This window comes from Nelumbo lutea, chromosome 4 (genome assembly GCF_056320005.1).
Source record: "Nelumbo lutea isolate HS-2025 chromosome 4, American lotus-T2T, whole genome shotgun sequence".
Classification (NCBI taxonomy): domain Eukaryota; kingdom Viridiplantae; phylum Streptophyta; class Magnoliopsida; order Proteales; family Nelumbonaceae; genus Nelumbo; species Nelumbo lutea.
Window position 1 is genome coordinate 10,717,758 of NC_142687.1, and position 19,392 is coordinate 10,737,149.

General features: G+C 37.6%; 1 protein-coding gene across 2 annotated transcripts; it reads left to right on the forward strand.

The window, feature by feature from the left end:
• The first annotated feature begins 9,591 nt into the window (after positions 1-9,591).
• Positions 9,592-17,613, forward strand: LOC148853881 (ADP-ribosylation factor 2-like). 2 transcript variants are annotated; one of them, XM_088982382.1, is made up of 7 exons: positions 9,592-9,674; positions 10,460-10,628; positions 14,309-14,379; positions 14,617-14,736; positions 16,646-16,764; positions 16,878-16,959; positions 17,328-17,613. In XM_088982382.1, exons 2-7 carry the CDS (start codon positions 10,481-10,483, stop codon positions 17,331-17,333), a joined length of 546 nt encoding a protein of 181 aa, XP_088838508.1. In that variant the 5' UTR covers positions 9,592-9,674; positions 10,460-10,480; the 3' UTR covers positions 17,334-17,613. The 2 variants fall into 2 exon arrangements, with proteins under 2 accessions (XP_088838508.1, XP_088838507.1); XM_088982381.1 differs by having other exon boundaries at positions 10,471-10,628.
• The last annotated feature ends 1,779 nt before the right edge of the window (positions 17,614-19,392 follow it).

Sequence of the window (19,392 nt, forward strand, 5' to 3'; positions counted from 1 at the left end):
TAAGCGACACGGCATTCTCAGGAAGCTTCTTATTTAACGAAATCGTACCCGTCAGACTGCATCACGTCTCCTGACTAACGACGTAGTCCCTGCTAGCCCGGCAGGCTACACTCACGTTTCTTGACAAGTGGTGGTGTGTCTGTCCTTTCCGGGTCGTGTCTCTCATCCGATTGGGCAGTACTCTGCAACAGTTACCTGCGTAGCCCTGGAAAATAACGGTTGCGACAGAGGGCTAGTGGCGGTTACGCTCGATTTGACAAGAACATCTGCATTTAAAGGCCCTAGGGTCGAAGGGGCAAAGGAATTTTGAATTTTACTTATCTAGCGTTATCTGCACTCTTAACTTTCTTTGCATCATTTACAGCTCTTTCAAGTGTTCTAACTTAAGTATCGGAGTATTCCCACCGAGTGAGCTCCCCGGGAATCCTTCACCTTCCTATTCTCAGGTACCGTCCATCGCCAGCTAGGAGCCAAGCATACGCCAGCTAGGAATGCCCAGATTGCGTTGCATCAGATACCACACAACTCAGTATTATAACCGCATGTACAGTAATATCTTACTATTGCAATGAAAGGCTGCCTTTTTTCTTTAAAAAAAAGAATACTCATTTTTTCATAAATTTGTATTAACCAACAATACAACAATAATGTATCAAAAACCTTCTAAAATAGAGAAAGATTCCGTTTCTCAACTAACCACCCAAACTATGTAAATAAATAAGTAAATCTTAATTGGGCTGCACTTCAACTGAAGCCCAACCCCAAATCCAAAATATTTAGTCTTAGGTTAACCTCAAACCAGGCCCAAGTTGCAGAAATTGCGGCTAACAGTCAGGGTCTTCCTTTTCTGTATTGTCTTTTGTGCTTTTTTCCTTGGCATGTTTGAACACCAAAAATATGAATTTTTCTTATTTTTTAATCTCCCAAAGTTTATTTTATTTATTTATATTTTTGCTACGCTTATTTAATTTATTTGTGTTTGGAAGGTTCTCTACGAAAGCCCACCGAGGAACAAGATGCGGTGCAAAACTTTTTGAAAGAAATTATAGTACCAATGATAATAGATTTCACATCAAAATCAAGCGATCGCCTTCGCCACAAATGGATTAATCCTACTTCGAATCTTTTCTGTGGTTATTTGCTCCTTTTTCAACAATCACCGTCCAATGTTGTGGGGCGCTGATTCGAACGAATTCACATATGCGCTTCACAGAGGGCGCCCCACAGCATATCTCAACCGTGTATTAAGAAAATCTTTTGCCCATTGATAATTTTGGGAGATATTTTCAATACACTAATATGTGCATATGGGGCGTCGCTGCAAATTCTGACTTCACATTTCCGCCCCACAGCACATCCTGCAATGCTCCATGACAGTATCAAAATTGATGATTTCATCATCAAAAAATATTTTATGCACAGTGCAGAACTCGGGAACAGCGAGAGGTGGCATATACTCATTCGAGAGAAAACACAAATGACAATGGTTTGGTGAACTACCAAGAATAAAACACTTGGATTAATGGGCCAGAGTTCAATTAATCGCGGTTAAGATACAGTGGATTTGGAATGGTACTTGGATCGTTTTCAGCCCAATAGATATTTGCCCAAAACCAGTCCACTGAAATTGGCACTTTTGGGCAGGGTTCAGGTAAGGCGGACCTAAACTTTGTAGTAATTAGTAAACGAAGAAATAATTAGTAAACAAAGAAATAACACTGAAATTGGGAAAGTAATTAAATGTGGCCGGCCTTATCTCTACTGACTCGTTAGTTTCATATATATTATCTATGAGACTTTGAAAGAGGGGACCCTCTTTCCTATGAACCGTGGGCTTGGAGGGAGGACCAACTTAGGTGGAGCTGTAGCTTGGTCCTGACTCCTGACGTAGAAATAATCACTTGGTCTTCGTTTGTTTTGCAGTGCACTTGTGGTTAAATGGGCTGAGTGTTAATTCTGGGTTTTTAAGATCTGATTTTGTTTTGTTTGTTTTAATCAATGTTTTAAATATTAACGCGGCTTAAGAGTCATGGGTCAACGGTTTGACCATTTGAGTCAAATAGGTCAGACTGTGCCATTCCATCAAATCTTTTGTGTAAGTATGTATAATTTATATATTTTATTATTTTAAAATATAATATATGTATATAAATATTATTTTATGATTAATTTATATTTTTTATTTGTAATAAATGTTAAAAATTACAATTTAAAACCTAGAAAAGGGTTTAATTAATGGCGAAAATAACAGGGCAAAGCCCCTTGAAACACAATGATCTTAAAAACTTACTATATATATATATATATATATATATATATAAGTAGGTGTAATTCATGTATTTGAGGTAGGTATACAAATTCAACATTTCTAACAACTAGGCAACCTGAAAGATATTCCAACCATCTGGTCCAATCCACGGCTCACAACTAAGGATTACTTCAATGGGCCCAAATGGTAAGGGAACTTAGAGATAGGGGGGAAAGTCGGGCAAGATTTTGGCCAAGTTTTAATTCAACCCAAGCCCAATCCTAAGAATTGGGCCTAAAGCCAATCCTGGCCCAAGTTTGAAGTCAATCTTGAACTACCCAACCTAAGCCCAACTAGCAGCTAGCACACAAATTTGATGCACTCGGGTTGATCAAGTAGTCCATACTAAAAATCACTATACATGTATGTATATATGTATGTTTTATAACAAAAAAAAAAAAATTATGCATATATACATGCATGCATACAAATATGTGTCTATATGTGCTTATATACATGTATATAATTGGACTGGGTTCAGACTACCTCAAGGCTTGGCCATTTCCATACAAATATGGTTTACTTTTGCTTCCTAGGTATTCCCATACAAATTACTCTTTTCTGACCTCCATTGACAACATTTTATTCTCACAAACAAATATGACAAAGTCAAATCTCAAAAGCAAAAGTAAAGCAGAATTTACACCTATCATATTTGCACGTCCATGCTTTTACACCGATGCAATGCAAGCAAACTGAGCCGTGAAGTTTGCATCATTATTTATGTTGTGTTTAGTATCATTACTGTTAATGTTTAGGGTTAAGCAATATAAATGGGCATGTAATTAGTATTTGAGGTTATTTATAATTGAAATAGTCATATCTTAAAAATGTATATGTGAGAGACTTTTTCTAGAATCATCAAATTAGTGTTCCTTGCTCCAAAATGACGGTTGAAACGACAATCATACCCAAAACATTTATTGTATGTTAAAAAGTTAAAAAGAACATAGTTTGATTGGAAAAAAAAGTTTGCATCATTAGTAGATATTTTCAGGAGGTATACATTTATTGTATGTTGCCGGACTTTGGATTTCAATTAGGCAGACCAAAATATTCAATTAATATTAAAGCATCTAGAGGGACCCATTTAAAGTACATTCATGAATTAGGGCTACGAAATTTGTTAAATTTTCAATGGATCGTGATGAGGGTGAATTTGGCCCTCTAATGGTATTGTAACACATGGCACAAGCGCGAACTGGTGGCCTGGTTCTGGTGCGATCTGGCCTTGGCACAGGCGTGAACTGGCGGACTGGCATAGGTGCGAGCTGGCATCCTGGCACTGGTGCGGCCTAGCGGCCTGGCCCTGGCACGAACTAGCATCCTGGTACTGGTTCGACCTGGTGTCCTGGCCTTGATGCGAATTGGCAACCTGGCACAGGCGCGACCTGGCAGTCTGGCACTGGTGCGACCTGGCGGCCTGGCCTTGGTGCGATCCTTGGAAGTTGGCTCACATGCCGAACGATCCGGAGGGTGGTCAATGTGCATGGCGGTTTCCTCAGAGAATCTCGGACCACTAAAACGACTTCTTAGAAATATCGGATACGATGCGTGAAACCCACGCCAAACAATGCCTATATAAAGGCACCAACCCCAATGGCATGGGGGGGCAAGTAAGCATATTCTAGCTCTCATATTTTGTGATTTTTAGCTTGTAGTCTACTATGAGAGTACTGGTTTAAGCATCGGAGTGACCTCGCCGTGTTAGCCACCCTGGGTCCTTTAACATTGATTCCTTGTAGGTCTCTAAGGAACTAGGAAGCTCAATAATCAATCCAGCTCGCCACCAGGTAGCTCAACTCTCTAGTCAGCTCGACACTCTGGTCAGCTCGTTACCTAATAGGTAGCTCGACACTCTGGTCATCTCTACACCTAATAGGCAACTCGGCCCTCTGGTCAACTCGTCACCTAATAGGCAGCTTGGCACTCTGGTCAGCTAGGCACACTAGTCAGCTTGTCACCTAACCTACCTAGCTCAGCCCAGTCAACTCGGCCCAATTAACTCGACACCTAATCTGCCCCCAGCTCAGACCAAATGACGAGGTACTTAATACAAAAAATTGATACAAGACAAAAAATGGATTTATCGGACCAAAACCCTAACCATAGCCCAATGTAATTGAAATTCTTTTATATACTTATTTAGGTTGTATTTAGTTGCCGTGTAAATAAATTTACACTAATGCAAAATTATGATATTGCAAATGATATGGATGCAAATTCTGATTTATTTTTGTTCCAAAATTTACCTTATTTTGTTTAATTGCAGTAAAATGAAGTAAAAAATGTGAAACAAAATGAAATAAAATCCAAAACAAAATTAAATCAAAATTTACATTATTTTTCATTTGCACTCTTAATCTCCCATACATTTGTATAGTGCAAATAAGATCACAATCCAACCAAACGCAGCCTTAGCAGCTACCGAACTGGCGAACTGTACATCCAAAATCAGTAAATGCATGCATCAATCACTTCTTTTTCTTTTCTCATCATCTCCTGTAATTCTTCTTTCCTTTTTCATGTTCATGTCGATATGATTTTGATGATGTGGCAATTGTTTTTTTTTTTGTTTTAAGAAATAAAATCATTCTTTCATACCAATACCCCCTTATCATCAGAGTAGTCTGTAGTTGTGCATTGGGAACATCTCCCGATGATAATATGAGAAATGATGATGTCATCAAATCACCACCCTTGGATTATGACTTTTATCATGAACTTCGCTATTGAGGTTAGGCTTTAATTTTGTCTCATGGTTTTGAAAATCGGACCAGATGGTTGAACCAACGTTGATTTGATTAATAATCCATTGACTCGAATGGTCAAACCATCGAATCAGACAATGAATTTTGGCCATTTATTATTTTAAATATTTTTATATTTTATTTTTTAAATCAGAATGAGCCATTCATTCAAACCGTACAATTGGACCATTTGACCCAAAACCAGTTGCCTGACCGGTTCTATATCCGGTCCGGTTTCTAAAACTTGCTTTGTCTAAATTTGATTAAACCCAAATGTTGAGTCACACCCATTTTAGAGCTTGTTTATAAAACCCACATATGCCTTCTTTTTCATAGCATCCTCTCTCTCTCTCTCTTTTCCAACAACATCGTCGCCCACACACATAAATTAATTTAATCGCTGCATATAAGTACTTTTTTTTTTTTTTTGCAATTTCATCGTCGTTTTTTTCCCTTGTTGCTTTTATGTATGAAAGAAGCATGGATATTTGTTTTTTTTTTTCACTTTTTTTTTTTTAAATTTTGTACTACAAACCCACCACTTATATTTTTGTTTAGGCTCAGTCTGGAAACAATACAAACATATGCACAGTGCAATTGTGCAAAACCGTATTTACTCTTTCCAAACTGAGCCTTAGGTAAAGACCCATCACTGGTTGGTTTACTTTACTGTTATGCTTAGCCCTCTTTTATATCGAAAAAAAGCATATGAATTCAGGTCTTTGTTCATATAATTTCGTTTTTCTCAAATTGTTTATGGGTCAGACAAATAAATACATTATGCATTTATTTATTTATCTCAAATTCTTATTGATAATTATCGTAAGTGCAAATGTTGAGTCTTTTTGTTTACTAAATATAGTAATGAAGTACAGGGTAGGCTGAATTCGATTCTTGAAGCAGTGTAGCAGGAACACTTTAATTTCCAGTTTCTACATGCAACCATGGCCATGTGGTGAGAAGGAGCCATGGAAGTAACATCTAATAAGGCTCACTTTTTAAAGAAAAAAAAAACGCTAGTTCAAATCGTCACATATTTATTTTCCTGGTTTAAAAGCTTACCACAGTGGAGGTTGATGTAACGGTTTCTGGTCACGTATTAATTTTTTGTAATGTATCAATTTTTGGTTAAGTACCTCGTCATCTAATCTACTCCCAAGTGGCTTGTGACTCAAAGGCTGAAGTGGAGCTCCCTGGTGGCGAACTACACGTGGCGAGCTACCTAGTGGCGAATTGCCTGGTGTCGAGTTGCCTGGTGGTGAGCTACCTGGTGGTGAACTACCTTGAACTCTGTTGCTCTTTTAGAGGCCTGCAAGGAACCAGATGTCAGAGGACCAGGGTGTTTACCAGGCGATGTCACTCCGATGGCTAAGTTGACACTTAGTAAAGATAGCTTGAAGAATGATATTAGAGAATGAGAGAGTTAGAGAGCAGAGGTTATCACCTCTTCCTTCAACATCTTCGCATCCCTTTGCCCCTAGGGGGTGAGGTCTTTATATACTGGAGTCCTCGTGGGTTAGGTGGAGCAGTTTCTGGATTCTCGCTGTGATGGGACCTGTTTTCGTGTTAGGTAGGGATAAAGCCACCAACTGGTAAGGTTGCCCATTTCCGCCTGACTGGGGGAATGGGTGAGCTAATAATATCGTTACAAGTCACAATCCTGTAAAATGCGGGGTACGGTGGTGAGCTCCTCGAGGTTGTCAGGTTGGCGCTTGTGTCAGGCTACCAGGTCGGTGCCTGGGCCAGGTCGTGCCAGGGTCAAGTCGTGCCGGGGCCAAGTTGCGCCAGGGCCAAGTTGCCAGCTCGTGCCAGGGCCAGGTTGCCAGCTCATGCCAGGGCTAGGCCACTAGGTCGCGCCTGTGCCAGGCTACGCCTAGTGGGACACCATCAACTTAGCAAAGGCAAGTTATTGCCAAAGTGATACAGAGTGTCACCTAATTGTTTTGAGGTGTCAGACTACATAAGGGTGAGCTTGCTGTGGTTGCACAATTGGATCAATTGAATCATATTCTCCAACAAATATAGGAAACCCCAAACCTCTTTCTGCTCCATTTCTTGCTGAATGCAATGACAACTTCTCGATCATGGACGATCTCTGGGCTATGCCGTTACTCAATAGCGATTAAACGTATAAACTTCTATAATATGATCTATGTTCATATCTATATTCTCTGAGCACTTCCTTTATGTATGTTGGTTACTAGTCATATATGGGTTGTAATACTACAATTAAGAAAATATTTGGAGAATCAAATCATAAAAATTCTTGATCCATCCCACTCTGTTTCTCAGTTAACATGAAAGAAGAAAATCAAAGAACATACATAAAATGAAAGCCTGGGAAAGGAATTAAAGGGACGAAAGACCAAAATTGATTGCCACCCACAGACTAATGCTAATTTCTTATTTACTTTTTATAGTATAATGCATGAGTGTGATTATGTGCCTCTAAAATTTCTTATTTCTTTTAGAGTCACTTAAAAATTATTGCAAAATCTTTTGGAGGTGTTCAAATGCGCCTCTAAACTCAACTTTTAAAGGCACTTTTAACTTTTTTTTAAAAAAAGATTTTTAGCATCAGTACAATAGAGGTAATCTTTTATATATATATATATATATATATATATATATATATATATGTAAAAATCCAATTTAGAAGCGCATTTATAATCCACCTGTAATTCTCAATCAAGCGACTCTAAAATATTTGTTGTCATTATTATCAACTGGAATTGTGTGGTCTAAATTCATATCATATTAACATTTGTTGTCATTATTATTGTTTTTTAAATCTTCAACCGATGAAGAGAAAATAAAACAAGAAAGAAAGGTAAAAAAATATTTAAAAAATAGATTTTAATTATATTTCTATTATATGTATATATAAGACGTCACGGTCGGTGCAAATTATTTGGAGATCCGATCTACTGCGCACACAGCTTCCGACATGGTCTACGGCCACACATCCCAAACATGACTGCCAAGGACCTGATCGGATCGGGATAGAAGACTGGGCCGGATCTGTCACACTTATGCCAAGATTTCAGGAGTCAAGAATCCACTACTTACTACCTGTTTAGGAGAGAATATCCGGAAAAGCTAATATGGACGTTCCAAACATAAGAAACAGACCGTAATCTGTAGACGGAAGCTACTCTAAGCTACTTCATATAGCTTTGTCTGAAACACAACCACGGTTCAATTAACATCTCATCTTCAATGCAGAAACCCTCCCAAACGGGCCCTTAAAGATTCCACTGCTATTCTAGTCATTCTAAGTATATATTTAGTAGAGCTTAGGTTTAGTAATTAAATAATTGTATTTGATTTGTCTTCAAAACTAAAAAATAATAATAATATCAACTATTTATGACAAATAGGCACTACTAGGTGCCATTAGTGCCACATCATCAGAACACCGATAAACGTTAAGGGTGTTTGATTCCGTTTATGTTTATTTAGTAAACGTTTATTGGCGGTGCCACATATGCACCACGTCAGCATTTTCTCTCTCTTGCTCTTTTGTATGTATGGAAATGAAAAAAGTCAACATTGGTTTTTGTGTATGGTAGATGTTTTGTGGAAGTTATTTTTTAAAGTTTTCACAAACAATTATGCATTTTTTCACTATTACACTGATGTGGAGCCTAATTGTCATAAGCGGTTTTAATTATTGCATTTCTCAGTTTTACCAACAAATAAAATACAAACGTTTATTCAATAAACATAAACGGAACCAAACACATACATTGTTGAAGATAGCGTTAAAATAAGTTTCTCCAACTATACATGCACATAAATCAAGAACAACTTTTGTGAGTATCTATATCACTAGGATGGGCTAAAATGCTGAATTGATGACATAAGTGTGTTTTAATAAACTTTTATCACAAAACAACCATAAAAACAAAACACGAGACCGGATATGCTTCTCACACCTGGCGCCTCACACACATATCCTATCATGCATTGGGAACACCTCCCATACTTATCGGTTATTATTCACAGAAGATGTTCCCCACGCAGGGTGACTGTGCCTGTGAGGCACCCATTTGTGAGGAACTAAGGAGCCCCTCCTCACCTTCTCATAAATGGGTGCCTCACAGGCGCATCCACTATGCATTGGGAATGTCACCCATGAATATTCACTAATAAGTATGAGAGATGTTCCATGGTAGAATGTGCGTGTGAGGCACCAGGTGTGAGAAACAGATCCGGTCTCTAAATCGAGATGAAACATGGAAATACAGGTGTGAGAAAAATTCCAATCTGACAGTTACAGTTTAATCTTTATCTCACTCATCATCAAAGACGAGATTTTGCTTCCCGCGCGAAGCAGTGCGCATGATCAAGCATTTCTAACTTCCATTGCACATGGCGATGGCGGGGACATTCTCGTTATTTAAATCAAAGTGAATGGATATTTTAGTACAACGATCCTTCGTCCTTTTCCTATTTGCTCTTCTCCTTTTTTTTTTTTCCCACTGGAATATTTCTTTTTATATCCACATTCCTCATTTTCTGAGTCTCTCCCATTCTGCGCGCTGTTGTGATCCTTCTCTCTCGCCCTCGCCCTCGCCCTCGCGAAGTCGGTCCATCTGTGAAGTTTTCGGAAGGTATATCGTCGTTGCTTATTTTGATGGCAGAAGGCTTCTTCTTTCTGTTTGATTTCTTAAGCTTAAGTGACAGATCTACTAGCTATTTGAATTTGTTTTGAGTCCTTCATGCATGCCTTAAAGCATATCAACCAATCAAGGATTCGAATGATCTCTGTTCCGATTTGAGTTTTTCTGGAGGTAGATTCAGGGATTCTAATGTGCTTTTGTGCAGCCGAAGGCTTGGATTTTGTTGTATTGAGTTGATAGGGGGAGCTTTTCCCTTATTATTTAGAGATCTTTTGGATCTAATAGATGTAATTGGTCATGTCGTTTTTTCTTCTCCAAACAACGTCAGAGTAGGATCTGAATTCTCAAGTGAGCCCAGTGAGGTCCTTTATATCATGTATGGAGATGGCTTAGGGCTTTGCCTGTTGTCCTTTATACGGAATCGTTCTTTTAGATTTAGATCCGTTCGAATGAACAGCATTTTTACCCAAAATTCCGTTTCGGTTGATCATTTGGGCTTTATTTGAGATTTATAAGATGTATTTGATGACTTTTTAACCAAGGTTTTAAGGATTTATCGTTTATTGGAATCGGATGTTGTCATATTCCAAATTCCTCTTCAGAATATTGCAATCAGCCAGTTCTGATTTCTTTTCAATTATTATTTGAATCATGTGGTTTGATTCTTTGAGAAAGCTGATGGTTCTGATAATGTTGTGGCGGTGCATCGCTTTGGTTCCCATTTTGGTTTTCTCATTGCCTGATTTCATTTTTGTTTTCTTGTCTCAACCGTGGAGGGACGTCATAGCTCAAGGAGGATGGGGCTAACTTTCACGAAGCTCTTCAGTCGGCTTTTTGCCAAGAAGGAGATGCGCATTCTGATGGTTGGGCTTGATGCTGCTGGTAAGACTACGATATTGTACAAGCTCAAGCTTGGTGAGATTGTCACAACGATTCCTACCATTGGTAAGTACTCAATGTAGGATTTAACCCAATTCAAAATTTCCATTTCTTTAAGTTTTCTTTAAAATGGTGCCTTCCTATTGGTCCCAAACGACTCTTCTATTTGTCAATATGATTCCTAACTTCTAAACGACTTTTATGCATGCACTAAATTGTGCATAATTTTGTTGCAAATCTTGAATTGCAGTGTGGAATGTGGATTCGTCAATGTTTCTACAGATCTGCCTGTTAATAGTCTAAAAGTATCTTCCACGTTAATCACTTCCGCTCTCTCTATATAATGTAGATGTTGGATCTTAAAAAAAGCAAGTGCAACAATGGTGAAAGTAACGATGAATTAAATTCCTTGGATCTGGTATCAGTTGTTGCATGCAAATCATCATTATGATGTCATTTTATTGTCTGGATTCAACTGCTTTTTGGTGCATGGATCTTGACACGTTTATCTTATTATCAAAAAGCTACCAAAAAGGGGAAAAAAAAGAAGAAACTGTTACTGACACTTAATTCAGATTTACTTGAAGCAATATGGGAGGGAAGCCTTCAAGAGCCCTCCATTTGTTTAAGGCCTAGAGGCTATATGATGGAACCTTCTGTTATTCCACATATTAATAGATATTTATGTTATCTTGCTTGCAATGGTAAAAGAGAAATTTTGACACATAGAGCTATGGATGTGGCTATGATGCCAAGGGTGCTAATTAATTTGCATAAAAGGACTGGTAAGTTTTTTTTTTTTTCCATTTATGCTTTCGCCATGTATCCATTTGTTTTTTGTTTTCTACCATCGGCAATAAGATTAAGTGAAATATTATTAGTAGATGAACTGAAAATAGTAAAATTGTCTAACCTTCTAAGAAGAAAAAATAGTAAAATTGTCTAACCTTTTTTGGGAGGATATTTGGGTAGGAGACTCACCGTTAAAGGATTTGTTCCCTTCGCTTTTTTCTATTTCTTTGTACAAAAAAGAGATGGTCTCAAAATTTATCTCACCTTTGGGAACACCCTTAGATCCTACTCGGGGTTTTGGGTTTCGTAGAGGACTTAGGGATGCTGAAATTGAGTCTCTTTCTTTGTTGTTTGGGTGTCTCAATCAGGTTTGTTTGGATCCCTCCAAGCCAGATAAGAGGGTTTGGACTCCTAGACCCAATGGAACATTCACTTGTGCTTTTTTTTTCAAGTCCATCTCTCAACTTCCTACTCACCAACCCTTTCCGTCAAAAGAAATTTGGTGTAAGCCAGTCCCCCAAAAAATTATGGCTTTTTATTGGGAAGTTTTCCATGGGAAAGTAAACACATTAGACAACCTACAAAAGAGAAGACCTTTTCTCTGTATTTCTCCTAATTGGTGTATCCTCTATAGAGCTCACGGTGAGGATTGTTACCATTTATTAGTATCTTGTCCATTTTCTGCAGACCTTTGGGCTTGGCTACTTTCGTTGTTTGGGGGTAGTTGGAGTCTACCAGCAGAAGTTCACATGCTCTTCAACCATTCTACCTTTTATTAGCCTACAAAAATAGGGAGAATTATGTGGAGATGTGCTCGTGCTGCCTTGACTTGGACTCTTTGGGAGGAAAGGAATCTAAGAAATTTTCAAGATAAGGAAAGGAACAACCAAGATTTGAAAGACTGTGTGTTAAACAGGGCAATACATTGGTTGAAGACCTTGGAAATCTTTCATCAATTCTCCTTTAATGACATTTGGAGAAATTGGTAAGCAGTAGCAAGGTATTCATCTTTAAAGGCCAAATCAATTACAAGCTGGTTTCCTCCACCCAAAGGCTCAATTAAGTTGAACTTTGACGGAAGCAGCATGGGTAATCCATGATTATCCGGAGTGGGGGGTGCTTTGAGAAATGAGAAGGGAGAGATTTTGTTGCTCTACTCAGGTTGTTTGGGAATTGGGAATTCTATCAGGGCAGAACTTTTAGCTGCTGTACAAGGGGTCCAATTTGCAAACCAGCTGGGGCTACAACATCTAATAATCGAGGGGGATTCCAAAGTGGTGGTGGGTTGGTTAAAAAATTCTGAAGAAGCTATGTGGCGATACAAGAATGAAATGAAGAAATTTAGTTGGTTGACAAGGAATATGTTGGTCACTGTACAATGGGTGGGGAGATCAGCAAATACCTTGTCAGATGTGTTAGCTAAGCAAGGGGTAAATAGGGAAGAATTATTTTGGGCTCAGTTGTGATTCTTGTTTCTCTTTCCTAGTTTACTTGTAAGTTTCAAGGAGGGGCTGCAGCTTGCGCCTCTCGTTGGGATGATGTATGAACTCACTCTAATCTGCTTATGAATCAATAAACTTATTATTATTCATAAAAAAAAGAGAATTTACTGACTTCTGTATCCATCTGAACAAGATGTTCAGCCAGATGTCATTCATCTACCCTCTCTGATGGGGTTTCAGAACCCTGAACACCATCAGTCAACAAATCTATGGCTACATACGTCTTCCTCTTCCTTCACCTTATCAGGAACAACAGCTGCCGATCAACCTAAGACCCTCTAATAATGACATCATCTTTGCACAAGTGGAGTCTCATCAACCAATACCCTGATGGGGTTTTAGAACACTGAACACCATCAGTCAACAAATCTATGGCTACATATGTCTTCCTTTTCCTTCACCTACTCAGGAACAACAGCTGCCGATCAACCTAAGACCCTGTGATAATGACATCATCTTTGCACAAGTGGAGTCTCATCAACCAATAGGATAAGAATAGATTAAAACCTTATAATCTGAAAGCTACCACTATGCCAAAAGGCTCAGGATTTAAAATTGGGTTAAGATCTGCTGGAGTGGACACCCTGATCTTCCAACAGCTTGCTGACTCTTTAGCAAGATCAAGGGTAACAAAAAATTAGCTACTTAATAGCTAATAATAATAAGTTTATTGATTCATAAGCAGATTAGAGTGAGTTCATACATCATCCCAACGAGAGGCGCAAGCTGCAGCCCCTCCTTGAAACTTACAAGTAAACTAGGAAAGAGAAACAAGAATCACAACTGAGCATAAGCTACGAATTACCCTGATCTTCCAACAGCACTTGACTGTGTTTGTGCTTCTCCCTTCATTCCAAAACCTTTTGAATGTAGGGGATTTCTTTCCATTTTAATAAAATTCACTGATTGTTGCTGTCAAAGGAAATAGAAAAATGAACCATATCCCCCCCTCCCCCCAAAATTTGGGGACATGTTGCATATTGCTGTTTAAATCGGACAAGATGATCCATGCAGAACTTCTCATTTCATGACAACAAACCTAGTATAATTCGTAGCTTATGCTCTCTTCTTGATGATATCTATTGGATGTTTCATGACCTTATTTTTTTGGCACAAAGTGGCCTCTCTCAGACTCAAACCCGAGTCATCTTGCTTGTCAGCCCAAGATTTACAGACCTACAACTTTCGACGTTGTTGAGCTCTTTGTACATCAATCAATTCATGGTCATATTATGTGTTTTTGATATACTCGGAGATGTATAAGGTTAAAAAAAAATTGTAGGTGTAAAAGGTAGGTTTATTGCTCTTGTTGTTTTTTATTACGCAAATTTTGATATCTTGCAAGTGTCTCCTGTCTTTTCCTCAATGTATTATATATTTTGATCTCTTCTCTGTTTCGGTTAGAATGTAATTGTCGGTCATTTTAGTAATACAATCTGATATGTTTTGCAGGATTCAATGTGGAGACAGTGGAATACAAGAACATTAGCTTCACCGTATGGGATGTTGGTGGCCAGGACAAGGTAAGAGCTTCTGTTCTTTGTTTTAAAGTCATATGCAGGAACTAATTGTATTTATGGATTTTGCTTCCTTCCCACATAAGCTCTTTCCATTTCCTCCTTTCTTTGTTTTCTTTTTCTTATGTTTCTGTTAATTGGTCAGCTCCAAATATGTATATGGCCTTTTATCACTGGAGAGAGCCTATGGCTGAAGTGTGGTGTCAATCTAACTAATTAACATTTCTAATGCTTCTTGTATAGATTCGTCCTCTGTGGAGACACTACTTCCAAAACACTCAGGGTCTTATTTTTGTGGTGGATAGTAATGACAGAGATCGAGTTGTTGAGGCAAGGGATGAGTTACACAGGATGCTGAATGAGGTATGTTATGATTTTAATAATTGGTGTTATATTTGTGCGCATGACATATTTATAGAAGGGGAAGGTGCTAGTTAGCTTTTTGATAAGGTTTCTGTCTGGTTGTAATGGAGACCCGGGATTGAATCCTTCTTCCATAAGGGTTGGGGGATTTTTTGATTTGGGAGAGGGCTACTCCCATTTTATGGCCCATTCACCTAGCCATAAAAAGCATATTTGTAAAAATGAATTACTGATAATTAATAATAAAAAACTATCAATATGAATTTGCAGCCTCTTCTATAATAGAAATTTCTCTTAATTCAGTTATATTTCTTCATTTTGTTTTATTTATGTCGTTTGCTTGATTTTGTCTTCTTGGCCATACAAGCGGAGGGGCTTGCAAAAGCTAAATTATTGTATATGAAAATGAATTTGCAAAAGGTAAAATTTTTAATTAATAGTTTTTAGGAAAAAGGATTTACTTAAAATAAATAGAAATTTATGGATAATAATATATTTAACTTAATAAAATAAACAATAAATAAATAAATAAAATTTTCAATTTTGAAGTCAACTTAATATAAGTAAATCAATTTTGTTGTTAAATAAAGAATACATATCGTTTTTTCTCAATTTCTTGGCTGGGCTTTGGGCTTAATATGGGGGTCGAGCTTGGGCTTAAGATCTAGGCCCGATGGTCCGGTCATGCTTAGGCTTGAGCCTGAATATGTTTCGTTGATATAAAGTCCAAGCCTAGCGTGGGCTATGAATAGGTTTAATCTTAACCCCGGGGCGGAGACAGGGGGACCCCAAGGAACCATGGCCCCCTATGGCCAAGGTTCAAAGTATCGACACGTATCGGCCGATACGTATCATTTCGGGAGCTCCCCAATACGCCCATATAGAGGGTGTATTGGGGTTCTGACCGATTCAGGGGGTGGAGGAGCCTTAAACCGCCCCCTGAACCGGTTTTGAAAAAAAAAAAAAAGAAAATAAAGAAAACACTATCGATATCGCCCGATATGTCCCTACCGGCATATCGATATTTAGAACCTTGCCTACGGTCCAACAAATCTCCACTCTTCATGTATATTTTCCCACTCCCCCACTCCCCACCCTAATAGTTGCTCCCCCATATTTATTTCTCCTACCTCAATTCACTTAGATTTTGGCACCCCTCATAAAAAAATTCCTAGCTCTGCTCCTGTCCAACCCAGACCTAACCTATTGATAGCCCTAAATTACACCCCCCCCTAATCCCACTTAGATTTAGCTCCACCCCAATCCAACGCAGACCTAACCTATTGATAGCCCTAAATTATTAGGCTCGGGGAGAAAGAAATAATTTGTTAGTAAAATAAATTATTAACTAATTGAATAATTTAGTAAATTAAATAAATAAAAATCTATGGATAATAATTTACTTCATTTTGTAAAATAAATAAATCAACTATTTATTGTAATAAATAAATAACTATTCATTTATTATTGGGGCATGGGTGGTCCAAGTTATCCGGGACAATTCTGGTCAATTTTCATATTTCAAATCCCCTTCCCCCTCTTGAGCTAACACTATACTAATTATATTAGATCCTTCAGACAAGAATTCTATGGCACTGATAAGAAGCTATGCAGTGCAAACTTCAGTAAATGCAAGAATGGTAAGTTGGTCTCTAGTAAAATGTGGTTGACAGTGATGTCAATGCAATAGCAACTTAGACTTTATATATGGTGCTGAGTTGAGTTTCTAGCATCATCATCTTCTGGTTTACTGTTTGTTTCTCTGCCAAAGCCTTTCTTTTGTTGCATAGCTTCTATAGTGATACATTCTTGCATTTCTCCTCAAGCCTGTTGGTTTTGTAGGATGGACCAAAGGGATTGATGTAGAAAAGACTTGAAAAAATGGACTGACTCAAATATCTTCTTTCAGGATGAGTTGCGAGAAGCTGTCTTGCTCGTATTTGCTAACAAACAAGATTTGCCAAATGCAATGAATGCTGCAGAGATAACTGATAAACTTGGACTTCACTCTCTCCGCCAACGCCACTGGTAAATTTTTCCATTCATTTTCTGCAGTAGTTTTATATTGAATTTGGTAATTCTCTTTTAAAAAAATCCTGCAGCTGGGTTAATATTGTTGGGCGTTTTTTTTTTTCTTTCAGGTACATCCAGAGCACTTGTGCAACCTCAGGTGAGGGCCTTTATGAGGGGTTGGATTGGCTTTCCAACAACATCGCTAACAAGGTGAGTGTATGAACAAACTTTCTTGCCTAGTTTAGTAAAGAGTAATAATCAAACATAGGATTAGTTGAGAACGGCTGCCAAGGAATTTCATCTAGGCTCATTTTGGAAGGAGTAGAAATACAAATATGTACAGTACAAATACATAGAAATAATACAAAATATAAAGTTTTGCACTCTACATATTTGTATTTGTATTCCTTCCAAACCGAGCTTTAAGTTTGTACTCTTGGAGGCAAAATTGGTGATTGTTTTACTAAGTTGAGGACATGCGTTCAGGTTTTTGAGCTCTTAACCTGTTTTGACTCCATTCCCCAGTTTTTGGTTATGTGTAACTCATTTGTACGTCTATTTTGTTCTCTCATTTACAGGCCTGAAATATAGGATTGTGGATCGTTGGAAGGGTTTTATGGATTCAGTCATAAATATTATCTAGTTTTCTTTTGTTTTTTTTGGTGTTCCTCCTGCGACAAGTCGGCTTGTGGTTGTGGTGATGACTTAATATCTCTTTACGACTTGTTGGTGACGATGTTGTAATAGGTGGATGGATGATTGAATATACTTTTTACAAGGTTTTTTGGCCTTGGGTTTTCATGTACTTTAGCTAATCCTGTTAGCTGCAACCAAAAGAAAAAGAACTGTTGTGCTCTTGCCATATATTTTTCACTGAATAGCATTTATATTAGGCTTGTAGCCATGGTTTAAAGTATTGATACGTGTGCAATTCAACTGGGGCGATACTCATGGATTGAAATTGTTTCATCTTTGCCATTTTATGGAATGGGTATTAACCGTTGCATATGGGGATTTAGAGTACTTGCATATAGCCAATGCTGTGAGCATGTGGCCTGTTGGTCAGTAGAGGTGCAGGATCAGTCCAGTTTACAAAAAAAACATTTACAAATTAAGGGGGTGGTAACATGAATGTCTTTTTTATTGTTTTTTATTTGTTTTTTTGAATTGCCATGTCAGCAAAAAAACAAAAATTATTATCTTTTAAAACAATCAGATGTTAAATTATTATCTTTTAGTATACAGATTATATGATTAATGGAACATGATGTTAAATAATCAGATGAAAACATGTTTTTGGAACTAGATTCAAAGAACATGTTATTAGTTTTAGTTTTGAAAACATCTAACACATACAATAAGAACATGTTTTTTTGTATTTTCTGTTTTGAAAAAACAATCTGTTTTCATATAAGATGGTTTGTTTTGATTTATTTTTAGGACGGAAAACAAGTAATACAATTCACGTTGTAAAACGGGGCCAATGGTTGAGGATTCAGCTGTGGAGGACGCCGAGTTCTCTGCTATTCTTTTTATTTATTTCTTTCGGCTACTGGCGTTACTCGTTACCATCATACGCCTCCTTAACTACGCAGTGGGGCTATGGATCAAATGGGTCAAATTTTAGCACAAAGTGGCTTGCTTTCAGGAATTGAAGTTTTCCAATAATATGAATCCTCTGAAATGGTCGAGACATTTACAATCAAAACCTCAAAAGTCAAAACCAACCACCTTCTAGGCTTCTATAATGCCATTTTGTTTAATGATATGATTTCTTTAGAACAGAAAAAAAGAAAAAAAACATGATTCATAACCCTCCCTCGGGCCCCTTCTCCAAACAGAGAGAGAACCCTGAAAAGTCATAAAGTTCTATAAGAACCAAACCATGGAAGTCCGAAATTAATGGACTTGCATTTCATTTTTTTTTAGGACTTGGGATCTCATAAGAGCATGAGATGTTTTCATTTGTGACTGTGATCTCATGTAGGTAGGTGTGGGCAGAGTTGCCGTGGGTATTAGTATTAGAACTTGGATGGTGGCATATTTTATTATAAACATTTAGACTGTATTTGGTTTGAAGGAAAGAGAGGGAAAAGGTATGAAAACCTTTATAAACTTTGTATAGATTTTTTACTTTCTTATTACTTTTCTTACTTTTTCCTTTAAATCAAACTTAGTCTTAGATGAAGCGATGAAACATTGCTTATCCATGCCGAAAAGACTCAAATCCATCAAACTTACAAAACTACCCTGGTCATAGTATTGTTTCTTTTTTGCTGGCACGAGGAATAATAAAAGGGCAAAAAGCATCCCAAAACATATTTAATTATTTATGTTGAAATAATTTCTCAAATTTGAATCCATAATCCTTTCCACGAGTTAAGATTTTATGTAAAAAACACATTCCAACCTTCTATCAATTTGATCTAACACCGCCCATTTCATTATGAAATTAAATCCACCAGAAAAAATAGGACCTGTAGATGCGTTTTATAAGCCGGAACTGAAGTGAGACTCAACATTATTTGCCATTATAGACGAAAAAATGACGATTTAACCCACGTTCAAAATTCTTACGCACCACATACAATTGGGATAGGTATCAGCTCGACATTGATGCCAATTCGTAGATAATATAAATTA

Excerpts from the sequence above, each read along its gene's own strand:
- LOC148853881 (XM_088982382.1), top strand. The coding sequence starts at position 10,481 with ATGGGGCTAACTTTCACGAAGCTCTTCAGTCGGCTTTTTGCCAAGAAG. Across the intron at positions 14,380-14,616 it reads ATGTTGGTGGCCAGGACAAG|ATTCGTCCTCTGTGGAGACA; the intron begins GTAAGAGCTTCT and ends CTTCTTGTATAG. Across the intron at positions 14,737-16,645 it reads TACACAGGATGCTGAATGAG|GATGAGTTGCGAGAAGCTGT; the intron begins GTATGTTATGAT and ends ATCTTCTTTCAG.